At 57.7% G+C, this 12,899-nt stretch overlaps 2 protein-coding genes across 3 annotated transcripts; one reads left to right on the forward strand and one right to left on the reverse strand.

The window, feature by feature from the left end:
* Nucleotides 1–2,052: 2,052 nt before the first annotated feature.
* Nucleotides 2,053–8,992, forward strand: MTFR1L (mitochondrial fission regulator 1 like). The gene is made up of 7 exons (XM_030290610.4): nt 2,053–2,124; nt 2,204–2,267; nt 3,755–3,859; nt 4,508–4,617; nt 5,120–5,331; nt 5,517–5,841; nt 8,081–8,992. Exons 2-7 carry the CDS (start codon nt 2,253–2,255, stop codon nt 8,184–8,186), a joined length of 873 nt encoding a protein of 290 aa, XP_030146470.3. The 5' UTR covers nt 2,053–2,124; nt 2,204–2,252; the 3' UTR covers nt 8,187–8,992.
* Nucleotides 8,993–9,368: 376 nt separating this feature from the next.
* On the reverse strand, nt 9,369–12,656 carry LOC105758795 (uncharacterized). 2 transcript variants are annotated; one of them, XM_072917875.1, is made up of 3 exons: nt 11,676–12,656; nt 11,101–11,209; nt 9,369–10,414 (listed from the first exon to the last, which is right to left on the reverse strand). In XM_072917875.1, exons 1-3 carry the CDS (start codon nt 12,627–12,629, stop codon nt 9,528–9,530), a joined length of 1,950 nt encoding a protein of 649 aa, XP_072773976.1. In that variant the 5' UTR covers nt 12,630–12,656; the 3' UTR covers nt 9,369–9,527. The 2 variants fall into 2 exon arrangements, 1 of the variants encoding a protein (XP_072773976.1); XR_012051792.1 differs by having other exon boundaries at nt 10,380–10,414; nt 11,592–12,656.
* Nucleotides 12,657–12,899: the final 243 nt, after the last annotated feature.

Raw genomic sequence — 12,899 nt, forward strand, 5'->3', positions numbered from 1 at the left:
GTGAGGTGAGGATGAATTTGAAGCCCCCAGGAGCTCCCCAGTGACCCCAGGCTGGAGGACACAGCAGTGAGCAGTGTCCCACCCATCCGTCCCTCCCAGGGCTCCCTCCCCAGCAGCTCTGGGAGCTTCTCCCAGTGCCCCCTTGGAGCTGCTGCTCTGTCCCTGTTTGCTTTGAGCTTCCAGGTTGTGCTGGGTGAGGAACCGTGAAGTTCCCTCTGGGAACTGCCCTGAGAGCCTCACCTGGGTGAGGACTGGGCAGTTCTGAAAGCCAGAAGTAGAAACAGGTATTTTCAGGAATTTTTTCCAAAGAGATTGTTCAGACATGAAGCCATTATCCCTTACCTGACGCCACCCTGAGCAGTTGCTCCCACTCTGTGCCAGTGCCTGGATACAGAATGAGCATCATTTTGTAATTTGGAGAAGGAAAGGTTGAGTGGAACGGGTTTTAAGGCATATTCCTACAGACACGTGAGGGGACAAAGCATCCTCAGTAGCTGCCTGCAGCCAGCCCTGGCTGGTGATGCTTTTTCTGCTCTCTGAAGCACAATTTTGTTGGACCAAATCAAGTTAAGGGAAAAGCCTTTTTTTTTTTTTTTTTTTTTTTTTTTTTTTTTTTCCCTTCTGACGAGGTATTTTCATTGCTGGGCTCCAGGTGCTGGGAGGAGCCTGGGGGTGGCAGTTACCCTGTCCCCACCGTGCCCCAGCCTTCCTGTCCATGGCCTGGGCACTGAGCTTAGCTGCACCTCTGGGCTGTCACTTCACTAATTGCTCTAGTGAGATTAATTAATGGCCCCGGGACGTTTCTCAGTGTTGGCTTTGTAACTATGCATCAGCTCTGCACTTTCTCACAGCCCAGCGGGACAAGCTGGGTCTGGCTGTGCCTCGGGGCAGCACTGCAGAGTTCTGTCACCCCTTCGGGTACCTCCATCCCTGCAGGGCTGCAGCCTTTGCAACCCCACAGAGCCGCTGTTTGTTCTCACCATCCTGGACAGTGGCCGAGGGAGCCCCAAAGCCACCCCCAAGCCGAGGGAGCCCCAAAGCCACCCCCAAGCCGAGCAGCCTGGGGGATCCCGAGGGGACACCCGTGTCCCTTTGTCGGGGTGCCCGGGTGTCCGCGGGTCGGTGGCAGCGCTGTGCCCGCCCGTTCGCTCCGTTCTGTCCCGGGAGCGGGTCCCGCCGCCGCCCCTGCCGCGCCTGGTGACGCCCCGGCCCCAAAGCGCGGCGGGCCCGGGCCGATGTCGGCCGGGAGGGGCGGCGGAGCGGCCCCGGTAAAAACATCCGTGCAGCCTCAGCCCGGCTCCGCTCTCCTTCCTCCGCCGGGGTGCGGGTGGGCGAGGGGCGAGCCGGGCGCGCTGCCCCGCACCGGGGTGTCCTCAATGTCCCTTGGCACCGGGGTGTCCCTTACACCGGGGTGTCTCCAATGTCCCTTTACACCGGGGTGGCCCCAGTGTCCCTCTTTACTCCGGGGTGTCCCTTTACAGTGTCCCTTGGCACCGGGGTGTCCCCAGTGTCCCTTTACACCGGGGTGTCCCCAATGTCCCTTTACACCGGGGTGTTCCCAATGTCCCTTACACCGGGGTGTCCCTTTACAGTGTCCCTTGGCACTGGGGTGTCCCAAATGTCCCTTTACACCGGGGTGGCCCCAATGTTGTCTTTGCACGGGGGTATCCCTGGATGTTCCCCGTGCGCCAGGGTGTCTCCACTGTCACCTGGCCCCGGGCTGTCCCTGGGCTGTCCCTGTCCCCGGGCTGTCCCCGGGCTGTCCCCTGTCCCCGCGCTGTCCCCGGGCTGTCCCCTGTCCCCGGGCTGTCCCGGGGCTGTCCTGGGACTGTCCCCTGGCCCCCGGCTGTCCCGGGGCTGTCCCCGGGCTGTCCCCTGTCCCCGCGCTGTCCCCGGGCTGTCCCCGGGCTGTCCCCTGTCCCCGGGCTGTCCCTGTCCCGGGGCTGTCCCCGGGCTGTCCCTGTCCCGGGCTGTTCCCGGGCCGTCCCCGAGCTGTCCCCGGTCTGTCCCGGGGCTGTCCCGGCCCGGCGCAGGCGCCGCGGCCCCGGAAGGCGCGGGGCGGGCCCCGGTTCTGTTCCGGGCCGTGGCGGCGGAGCGGCCCCGAGCGGCGCCGCCGGCCCGCAGGTACCGGGGCCGTGCCGTGCCGTGCCGTGCCGTGCCGGGCCGGGCCGGGCCGTGCCGCAGCGCTCCTTGTGTGTTGCAGTGAGCGAGCGGAGCGGGTGCGATGAGCGGCCGGCGCTGAGCCAGCGGAGATGGACGCGGAGGCCGTAAGTGACACGGGCCGGGACACCGGGACACTGCCCCGGACACCCGCACCTGTCCCGGGTACCTGTCCCAGCCCCGGGTACCTGTCCCTTGTACCTGTCCCGGGTACCTGTCCCAGTCCCGGGTACCTGTCCCAGGTACCTGTCCCAGCCCCGGGTACCTGTCCCAGCCCCGGGTACCTGTCCCGGGTACCTGTCCCAGGTACCTGTCCCAGCCCCGGGTACCTGTCCCAGCCCTGGGTACCTGTCCCGGGTACCTGTCCCAGCCCCGGGTACCTGTCCCAGTGACCTGTCCCAGCCCTGGGTACCTGTCCCAGCCCCGGGTACCTTTCCCAGCTCCAGGTACCTGTCCCGGGTACCTGTCCCGGTGACCTGTCCCAGCCCGGGTACCTGTCCCAGCCCCAGGCCCCTGTCCCGGGTACCTGTCCCAGGCCCGGGTACCTGTCCCAGCCCCGGGTACCTGTCCCAGTGACCTGTCCCAGCCCCGGGTACTTGTCCCTTGTACCTGTCCCAGCCCTGGGTACTTGTCCCGGGTACCTGTCCCAGCCCCAGGTACCTGTCTCAGAGCCTTCCTCCAGCGCCTTTCCCCAGCAGCAGCTCCCAGGCACTGCCCCAGCCCAGATCTGTCCTCCCCTTGCCCATCGCAGAGGTTGGGTCTGAAGGGCTCCTCTGGAATTTCAGGTGTGTCAGGGACAGCACAGAACGAGCTGCAGCAATAAATCAATTATCGGGTGTGCTGTGGGCTGAGCTTTGTCATTGTGGTGTTCTCTGTGCAGAGCCTTGTGCTGTTCCTGTCACGGGCAGAGCACTTCACCTTTTGGGTCCAGCTCAGAAGTGTCCTGGGAGCTCTAAAGCAGCTGCTGTTTCTCAGAGCACTCCCCAGGGCTGCTCCCCGTGGCCTTGGGCTGGGACAGGCACTGGGTAGACTTGTCACTTGTCACCCAGAAATGTTCAGCTCATCCCAGCTCAGCTGGGAAGGGACCTCTGGAGGTCACCTGGTCCAGCCCTGCTCAGGCAGGGTCTCCTGGAGCAGGTTCCTCAGCAGCTCGTGCAGGGAAGGAGACTCACAGCTGCCCTGGGGTATTTAACAGTGCTTCTGCTAAAGGTGGTGTGAAAGCAGGAGTGTCCCATGAGTGACACTCTCTTTTGATGTCATTTTCCTCCTGGGCCCTTGTGTGTTGCTGTTTTCCTCCCTATGCCAAGTTTTCCTTTGTGAAAATGCCTGTTGACAGTGCCTGTTACTGAGTGCTTGCAGTTTTCAGTCCTGAGGACACTGCACCCATGTCCAAAATGCCCCAAAACCTGTCTGGCTGTCAGCTGTGCTCAGCTGAACACAGTTGGTGAAATGGGGACCTCAGTTATCACAGATTACAAGTGAAGAGATAAAGAGTCAGACATCAGACTCCTGACAGTTGAGGAGAATTTCCAGATGAATGAGTGTAAGAAGAGCGCTGAGTGGAGCTATTAACGTGTGCTGTGGCTCCTTGCAGACCATCCCCATCTGGCAGAACAAGCCCCATGGCTCGGCTCGCAGCGTGGTCAGGATGATCGGCTCCAACCTGCCCCTGAAGCCCTGTCCCAGGGCCACCTTCGAGGTGAGTGACCCCTGGGCTGGGGGGGCTGGGGGAGCTGGGGCAGGACAAGGCACTGCCATCAGCTGCTCTTTTGGCCCCACACATCCACAGGGTTGTAGCCACAAAACCTGCACCAGTACAGTTAAGAATTTTTTTAATTATTATTTCTTTCTTCTTTAATTCTGTTCTTGTAAAGTGATCACTGGCAGCTTGAGGAAATCCCTGCTCGGGCAGTGTCTGAGCTGGAGGAGATGGAAAGGTGGAGCTGCTGAGCCAGGGTTTTGCTGTGTGACCTCCAAGGGGCCCTCTGGGCCAGTTCCCAGGATTGTGGAGTCCCTGATGTCGCCCCAAGAGCGCAGGGCTGGCACTTGGGGTGGCAGAGGGTGGCATGTGGCCTTGGCAGCGCCTGGCCTGGATCAGGTGTCCCCTCCTGCCTCACACACACAGCAGAAAGGAGCAGGAGCTGGCCCAGGGAAGTTCCCAGACCCGAAGGATTTATCTCCCAGCTCCAAAAATTCAAAAAATGGTGCAAACTAAAGGAAACCTGCTGGAATTGCTGTTGTGCATGTGGCAGACACAGCTGCTCATGGCACAGGGCCTCTGACAGCACATGTGGGGCAGCTCCAGGAGGACAAACACGTCTCCTCAGCAGCATTTCCTTCCTGCCAGGTCCTGCCAAGTGTCTCAGATCTGTATCTGGGTGATGTGCCCCCCGTGCCCACCTTGGCTGACATTGTGTGGATTGCAGCGGATGATGAGGAGACCTACGCCAGGGTCAGGTTGGTTTTCATCTGCTGCTTTTGGCACAGAGCTCAGGTCAGACTCTGCTCAGATGACCACAGCTCCCAGTCCCCTCAGGGTCTGATGTGGTGCCTCTTGAAAGACATTTTTCCCCAGAGAGAGGAAAAAAATGACAAAAAAAAACAAACCAAAAAACAAGTCCCTGGAGAGGAATTCCTGTAGGAAATGCAAGCAGCCTGTGCCATGCCTGCTTCACTCCCTGGTCTGTGCACAGTAACCCCCTGCTCCAAGGTGTTTTTTGGTCAGGAAGTGGAAGGGTTGAGTTCTCCCAGGACTGAAATGCCCTGTCCAGCCTGGCCTTGGACACTTCCAGGGATCCAGGGGCAGCCACAGTTTCCTGTGCTGCAGAGAGCACCTCTGCACCTCTGGTGGTACACAGAGGCTTCACTTGTTTTGTTGGAGGCTCTGCTGCCCTCAGAGGGGGTCAGGCTTTGTCATGGAGAGGTTTGGATGTGGGGACTGACAGGTTTTTGTCCCCAGAAGTGACACTCGCCCGCTGAAGCACAAGTGGAAGCCGAGTCCCTTCACGGTGATCCAGAGAAACGCCTCAGTGCCCAACCTGAGGAAGCAGGAGGAGAAGCTGCTGGCCCTGAAGAAGCCTGGTTTGCCAGCCCTGAGCCGGACCACAGAGCTGCAGGATGAGCTGAGCCACCTGCGGAGCCAGATCGCCAAGATCGTGGCTGCAGAGTCAGGTAGGGTCAGCAATCCCTGGGGGCTGGGCTCTGCCTTCCTCCAGGATGTTTTCCAGCAGCTCCCTTGCTGGGATGTTGGCTCTGGGGGCAGCTCAGTTTAGATTTACGTCCTGTTGCGCTGGGGAAAAGCTGTCCCACGTGGATTGCTGCGAGTTCATCCATCCTCCTCTCGTTTTCTCTTCCAGCCTCTGCCCAGCTGACACCAGATCTGTTATCCCCAGGGAGCTCCAACGCCTCTTCTCCTGTCCATTGCTTTGGGCCCTCCTTCCAGTCCACCACGTCCTTTGTGATCAGCGACATCACGGAGGAGGAGGCGGAGCTGGAGAGCCCCGAGCTGCCCTCGGTGGCCGAGCTGCCGGCGGTGGCCGCGCTCTGCTCTGCCCCCGAGGGCCGGCCCGAGCCCCGGGACCCCGACGAGGAGGACTCCGTGTCCCTTTCCAAGGCCAGCAGCTTTGCTGACATGATGGGGATTCTCAAAGACATTCACAGGATGAAGCAGAGCAAAGACTTGTAAGTGCTTCCTGAAATTCTCTTTTGGTTTTGTGTCAAATCCGTGCAGAGCCTGGGCACGGCGCTGGCTGCTCCGTGTCCTTCATCCCTGGGGGAAATGCCTGTTGAGAGCAGAACTTGGAACTCATTCCTGGGGCTTTTGCCTTTCTGGGATAGGAAATAATGGAGAATTTTCATGGGGGAAATACCTCCCTGGAGCAGAACTTGGTAACACATTCTTGGTTTGCTTTTGTTTTTCTCTTTTTCCTGGATAGGAAATAGTGGAGGGGAATTTAAACTGTTTAAAGCTGGCTGTTCCAGCTTGTTCACCTGACAAAAAGCTGTGTTTGCCCAGGTGCAAGCCAGCCCTGTGTGTGTTGGCAGCTTTCAGAGTGAGGAGGGTGCTGCTCTTAGCCCACCTCACATTCCCAGGCAGTTGGGAAGCTCAGCAGCTTCTCCAGCATGGAATACACAGGGATTTAACACAGGGAGCTTCTCCAGCATGGAATACACAGGGGTTTAACACGTGGAGCTTCTCCAGCATGGAATACACAGGGGTTTAACACATGGAGCTTCTCCAGCATGGAATACACAGGGGTTTAACACGTGGAGCTTCTCAGCTTGTGTGGTTCTTCATCTGGCCCAGCTCTGGGCGTGGGCAGGGTGGGTTTGTGCTTGCCTCATGAAGAATTAACAAGTTCTGATCATGAGAACTCCCGAAACTGCTCCACGGACAAGACCCAGCCCAGCTGAGGAAGTTCCTTCCCCAGTGCTGGCCGTGCCACCTGCCTTTCACAGGCTCAGATCTGAGCTGCAGCTCGGTCTCCACACTTCCCATTCTGCTGTGTGAGATTCCTGGCCAAAAATACCACACTGCCTGGGGGCCGTGCACAGTTGCTGTTTCCCAATTTGGTTTGAAAGGAATGAGATTCTCAGCAATGAAAAAATTCAATTCGGATGGGAGGAACACGCTCAGCTTCCACAGCCAGAGCAGCCGGGGGTGCCACAGCTCCATCCCTCACAAAATTCCCCCTTTGCTCTGCTTTTCCTGGGGGGAGCTGCCAGGCCCCTGCTCCTGCAGGTAATGCTGCCACACACAGGCTGCAGCCGAGCCTTTTCTTGCCCTCATCAGCTCCTCAGCCTCTCCTGCACGCAGCAACGATAGTTTGGGGTTATTACAGCCTAATTAAAGCTGTCTGAAGAGTTGCAGGTAGCTGAAAAATTAAGTTAATTACTGATGTTCATTGTTTGATGAGCTCTATTTCCTAATTCTGGTGCAGTTGTGGAGCAGCCCCTGTGCTCCCCCAGCTGTACTGGGCAGCACTGGGAAGCCTGAAGAGGGTCAGGTGCTCTTTAAGTGGAGGAGAAAAGGTGCTTAAAGATGCAAAAGATGCTTGAAAAGATAATTACATCGATGTTTCTCTGCTGCTGTGTAGGAGTCAGTGCTTAAACTCAGCCTTTGTGTTTAAACTCAGCCTTGGAAGCTTCAAGAATGATTGAGGAACATGCAGAAATGTTCCAGTGGCTGCTGGAAATATTGCAGGGTTTGGTTTTTTTGTCTCTTAGGAATGTTTCAAACTTCCATAATGTTTTCTGAGTGAGGGAGGGCTTCAGGTATGAAAAAAATAATAAAGCTCTGAGGTTGTTATTGCAGGTTGTAAACAAAACCACGGTACCTGAGGGAAAAAAGCTGAGGTTTGGCCTCCTGGAGAATAATCTTCCAAAAGGAGCTGCTTGTGTGAGCTTGTTGAAGGAGACAGATTACCCTGGGAACAGGAGAACTCATGTAGGGGAAGGAAATCTGTGCCAGCCCTGCTTTAAAATGCCTGAGATCTCCCATACTGAAATAGGGAAGCAGAAATCCATAGTGCAGCAAAATTAGTGAAAAAACTAGAAACTTCCAGAGCTTCCCCCCAACCACCTCACTGAGGGTTGATTTATATGGAGGGGATGGAGGCTGTACATAATTAATGAAGTTTTGGGTTGACTGCTTGTTATCAGCACAGTGGAACAAGAATCACCCAGAGCTTTGAGGATGAGATTTCCAGGATCCCCCTGGAGCCACAAAATGAGTTCCTGGAGCTGAATTTCCCCTTTTTGTTGTTTTTGTGGCGTTCTTCTTGCACTTCCTCCACCTGTGAGAGCATGTCATGATGCAAGCTGCAGGAGAAGGCTGGCAGGGAGGAGTCCAGCTCCTGTCTGGGCTGCTGGCAGTGCTCTGTGTGCTCTGTGTGCCCTCTGTGTCCTCTGTGCCCTGCAGGAGCCGCCCGGCCATGAAGGAGGAGGACCCCGCCGTGCTCATCGCAGAGGTGCTCAGGAGGAAGTTTGCCCTGAAGGATGAAGACCTGGCCCTGAAGGAGAAGTGATGCTGCTGCACTCAGCTCTGTAAGCAGAGTTTATGCTCCCAAAACCTCCTCCACAGTAGCTGCCTTCTCCCAAGGATTGAGCCTTTGCCTCTTTTATTAAGCAGACACGGTTTGTGCACCGGACACTTGGTTAGGAAGGACCCTTTGGGTTTTGATGTGTTTTCCATGTGCTGTTCTATTTAAGAAAAACCTTTCTAAGAAGATGGAAGCTCTTTGCCACCTGTGTGTGTTGGTGTTGGTGGCTGGTGAGGATCTCCTGGATGAAGTCCTTTGTACCTGCACTTTTCCTTAGGCTCCAGTTAAGCATTGAGCTGTAAGGATAGAACCACTTCCCACGCCCACTATGAGCAGGACAGACCCCCAGTCCTTTATCCTGAGGATGCCACAGAGCTGCTGAGAACAAGCTCATGAGTGCTTCCAGCTCTCCAGGGCTGTTGGATCATGGTGGGAAAAGGGTTTTTTTTCCCCAAAACCCCCCTGGCTCGGGTCTGAGGGATCTCATGTGCCCTGGGTGTTCCTTCTCTCACAGATCAGCCCACAGTTGCATGACAGAATGGCCTTAATTTCTTGCCAGTAATTTAATGTCCCATTAAATTGCATCCCCAACCTGTTTTATTTGGCCTCCCAGAGGTCTGTTCATTGACCTGGCACCAGTGCAAAGGGCAGGAGGAGCTTGGCCTTGGCTGTGGCTGCAGTTCCCCCTCACTCAGAGAGCTCCACGTTCCCTGCAATGCCCCCCATGGCTGTATTTAAAGTACGATTTTGTTTTTTTTTTTCCCTTTCTATAAAATGGAGCCTTAATAAGACACTGATGGTCTGTGGGGTTATTGATGCGCCCGGGCTCGGGGTGGGGCCGGTCTGTGGGGCAGCCTGGGGGGTGGAATCCCAGATATATCCAGGTGCCAGGGGCTTTCTTCATCCCCCTGGATGTCCTGGAAAAATTAAACCATCGCCCCCACCTTAAAAAAACAGATTTGTGTGGCACAGAGAAGGAAGATGTAAGAATTTCCAGTTTTAGGGAGAGCTCCTCCCTGCCTGGCTGTGCCCCAGGGCCCCTGGGTGCTGTGATCACTGTCCCTGTCCCCACCAGGGTTTGGTTTGGTGGAGCAGTGCCTGCTCTGGGAATTGCTCCCTGTGCACCTGGGCAGGACAGGGACACAGGCTGAGACCTGGAACAAACCCTTAGGAACCAACTCCAACGTTTTATTTGGACGAAAGCAGAGAACAATCAGTTTGGATCAATCTCAGAGAACAGAGAAGCGCTGGGGGCTGCACTGGGGGGGGTTCAGTGCCAGCTGTGACCACTGTGGCCACCCCACAGCGTGCCAGGGCCCGGTGGGCTCACTCCCAGTGCTTTATGACCCTGTTCCCCTCCGAGTCCTGCGTGAACAGGGGCTGGCTGGCCCTCGGGGGGCTGGCCCTGGCCCTGTGGGCAATCACCCTGTTCCCTTGGGAGTCCTGGGAGAAGAGCTGCCTGCAGGACCCCGCTGGGAGCTGGCCACGCTCCCGCAGGGGCTGGGCTCTCACTGGGCTCTGGGGAGAGCAGCAAACCCCTCTGGGAGCAGCCCCTGGGCCAGGCTTGGTGTGCTGAGCCCCTGGGCCAGGCTTTGTGTGCTGAGCCCCTGAGCCAGGCTTTGTGTGCTCAGCCCCTGGGCCAGGCTTTGTGTGCTCAGTCCCTGGGCCAGGCTTTGTGTGCTCAGCCCCTGGGCCAGGCTTGGTGTGCTCAGCCCCTGGGCCAGGCTTTGTGTGCTCAGCCCCTGGGCCAGGCTTTGTGTGCTCAGCCCCTGGGCCAGGCTTTGTGTGCTCAGCCCCTGGGCCAGGCTCTGTGTGCTCAGCCCCTGGGCCAGGCTCTGTGTGCTCAGCCGCAGCAGAGCCCGTCCCAGAGGCAGCTCTGCTCCAGGGCAGTGCTTCCCTGCCCGCTGAGGTCACTTCTCCAGGAAATATCCAGGATTTCTCCGGGCTCTGGGAGCAGCTGTAGCACCAGGAGTCCCCCCCAGCCCCACGGGAGGTTTTGTTCTGCCTCTCAGACTGCACTTGGAGCTCCAGGGCACCCAGAGGTGTTTTCCAAGCCCGGGCTGTGTCCTGCACCCCCTGCTCAGCTCCGGGGGGCTCTTCCCAGGCTCTCTCCAGCTGTGGCAAGGGCAGGATCTTCACAGGCCAGGCGGGCAGAGGGAGCCCCGAGCCCTCCCAGCCTTCAGCCGGCCTGGCGTTTTCTTTGTCTCCTTCACCTGAAAACAGCAGGAATTGGTGAAAGCAGGGTTAATTTCCCAGATTTAACCACCCCCACAGCATCACCGCTGTCCCCTGGGTGTCCCTGGGGACTGTCCCCAGCAGTGCCACCCCAAATCCTGATCCAAACCCCAGCCCTAACCCCACAGGGATCCCCAGAGGCTGCCCTGGAACAGCAGCCAGAGCTTGGGGCTGCACATCAGCCCAGAACAGCCCAAAGTTACCAAAATCCCCCAGAACTCCCCAGTTCTGCCCTGGCCTGACAGAGGCATCGAGTCCCACATTTGCCTCTGAAACCATTTCATCAAAAATCCAAGTTTTACCTCTGAAACTATTTCATATAAAGTCCAAGTTTTGCCTCTGAAACGATTTCATTTAAAATCCAGGTTTTACCTCTGAAACTATTTCATATAAAATCCAAGTTTTACCTCTGAAACTATTTCATATAAAATCCAAGTTTTGCCTCTGAAACCATTTCACACAAAATCCAAGTTTTGCCTCTGAAACCATTTCACACAAAATCCAAGTTTTGCCTCTGAAACCATTTCCCACAACATCCAAGCTCCCAGCACCATCCTCCTCCTCCTTCCTGGGAGTTCCAACCTTCACCCTCTGCCCCCCAAATGAACTTTTCTGCGCAGGAGAGCAGCGGGGGGCTGGCAGGGCTGCAGCGGTGCCCGGGTACCTGCGTGGGGGCTGAAGAAGGTGGGGATGGTGGTTTGCCTGCGGCCGGGCTGTGGCAGCAGCGCTGGGCTCTGCTTCCTCCCCGCAGCTTTCAGCCTGGCGCTGGGGGGCTGCGGGAAAAACAAGGGGAAAACACTGAAATTAACATAAAAACAATCAATATAAAATATTAAAATTAACATTAAACCAACCAATATAAAATATTAAAATTAACATTAAACCAACCAATATAAAATATTAAAATTAACATTAAACCAACCAATATAAAATCAACCAATCTACCCCTCAAATCAACCAATCTACCCCTCTTCCGCAGCTCCCACCTTCATAATGCTGCACAAGTCATTATCATTTGATAATAACCATTGATTAACAATGATTGATAATTACCAACGCATCGGTCATTTGGGTTGGGAATCCCAAAATTACTGGGGGTGGAGGGAGCCTCCCCACACTGACCCGGCCCCGCTCCGGATCAGCCCCGGGGCTCACCGGAGGGACACGCCTCGGTCACCGGGGGTTCCTCCGGGGGTCCCGGGGCTGCCCCGGCCCCGCCGCGCCCCTCCCGGGCCTCACCCGCGCCGGGCCCCGCTTCAGCTCCGCCGTGTCCAGCCACACCCCGCAGGGCTCGGCCGGGGCCGGGCCGCCCCCGCGCCGCCGCCTCATCCCGGGGCTCCCGGGCCCGGCCCCGGTGCTCCCGCTCCGCTCCCGTTCCTCGCTTCCGCGTTTTCCGGTTCCGGTTTTTCCCGGTTCCGGATTTTCCCGCTCCGCTCCCCTTCCTCGGTTCCGGTTCCGGTTCTTCCCCCTTCCGGATTTTCCCCGTTCCGGATTTTCCCGCTCCGCTCCCGTTCCTCGGTTCCGGTTCCGGTTTTTCCGGTTCCGGTTTTTCCCGGTTCCCGGTTTCCTCCGGTTCCGGATTTTCCCGCTCCGTTCCGGTTTCCCGGTTCCCCGGTTCCGGTTTTTCCGGTTCCGGTTTTTCCCGGTTCCGGTTTTTCTAGGTTCCGTATTTTCCCGCTCCGTTCCCGTTCCCCGGTTCCCGGTTCTGGTTTTTCCCGGTTCCGGATTTTCCCGCTCCGTTCCCGTTCCCCGGTTCCCGGTTTCCTCCGGTTCCGGATTTTCCCGCTCCGTTCCCGTTCCCCGGTTCCCGGTTCCGGTTTTTCCCGGTTCCGGATTTTCCCGCTCCGTTCCCGTTCCCCGGTTCCCGGTTCCGGTTTTTCCCGGTACCGGATTTTCCCGCTCCGTTCCCGTTCCCCGGTTCCCCGTTCCGGTTTTTCCCCGTTCCGGATTTTCCCGCTCCGTTCCCTGGTTCCCGGTTCCGGTTTTTCCCGGTTCCGGATTTTCCCGCTCCGTTCCCGTTCTGCGGTTCCCCGTTCCGGTTTTTCCCGGTCCTGGATTTTCCCGCTCCGTTCCCGTTCCGCGGTTCCCCGTTCCGGTTTTTCCCGGTCTCGGTTTCCCGCTCGCGCTGGCCCCGCCCTCAACACGCGCCACCAGCAGGGACGGACCAATGGGAGTAGAGGGGCGTGGCCGCATGTGTAATTAGACCACGCCCACAAAGCCCTGCCCTATATAAGGGGCGGCGGCATCGGGCCCCGCTCAGAGCAGCGGGAGCGCGGCCGGAGGTGGGGTCGTTGTAGCAGTTCCGTGTTTCTCCCCGGATCCACAGCGGGATGTCCATCCCCGCCTGTTCCCAGCCCTGACCCGCTGCTGGGGCTCCCCATCGCACCAACCCCTCCTCTCCCTGCGCCTTCAGCGACAGAGCTGGGCCCATCCTGCTCCCGCGGCATCAAGGACATGGCCCTG

The sequence above is a fragment of the Taeniopygia guttata genome, chromosome 23, assembly GCF_048771995.1.
Source record: "Taeniopygia guttata chromosome 23, bTaeGut7.mat, whole genome shotgun sequence".
In the NCBI taxonomy this organism is placed as follows: Eukaryota; Metazoa; Chordata; class Aves; order Passeriformes; family Estrildidae; genus Taeniopygia; species Taeniopygia guttata.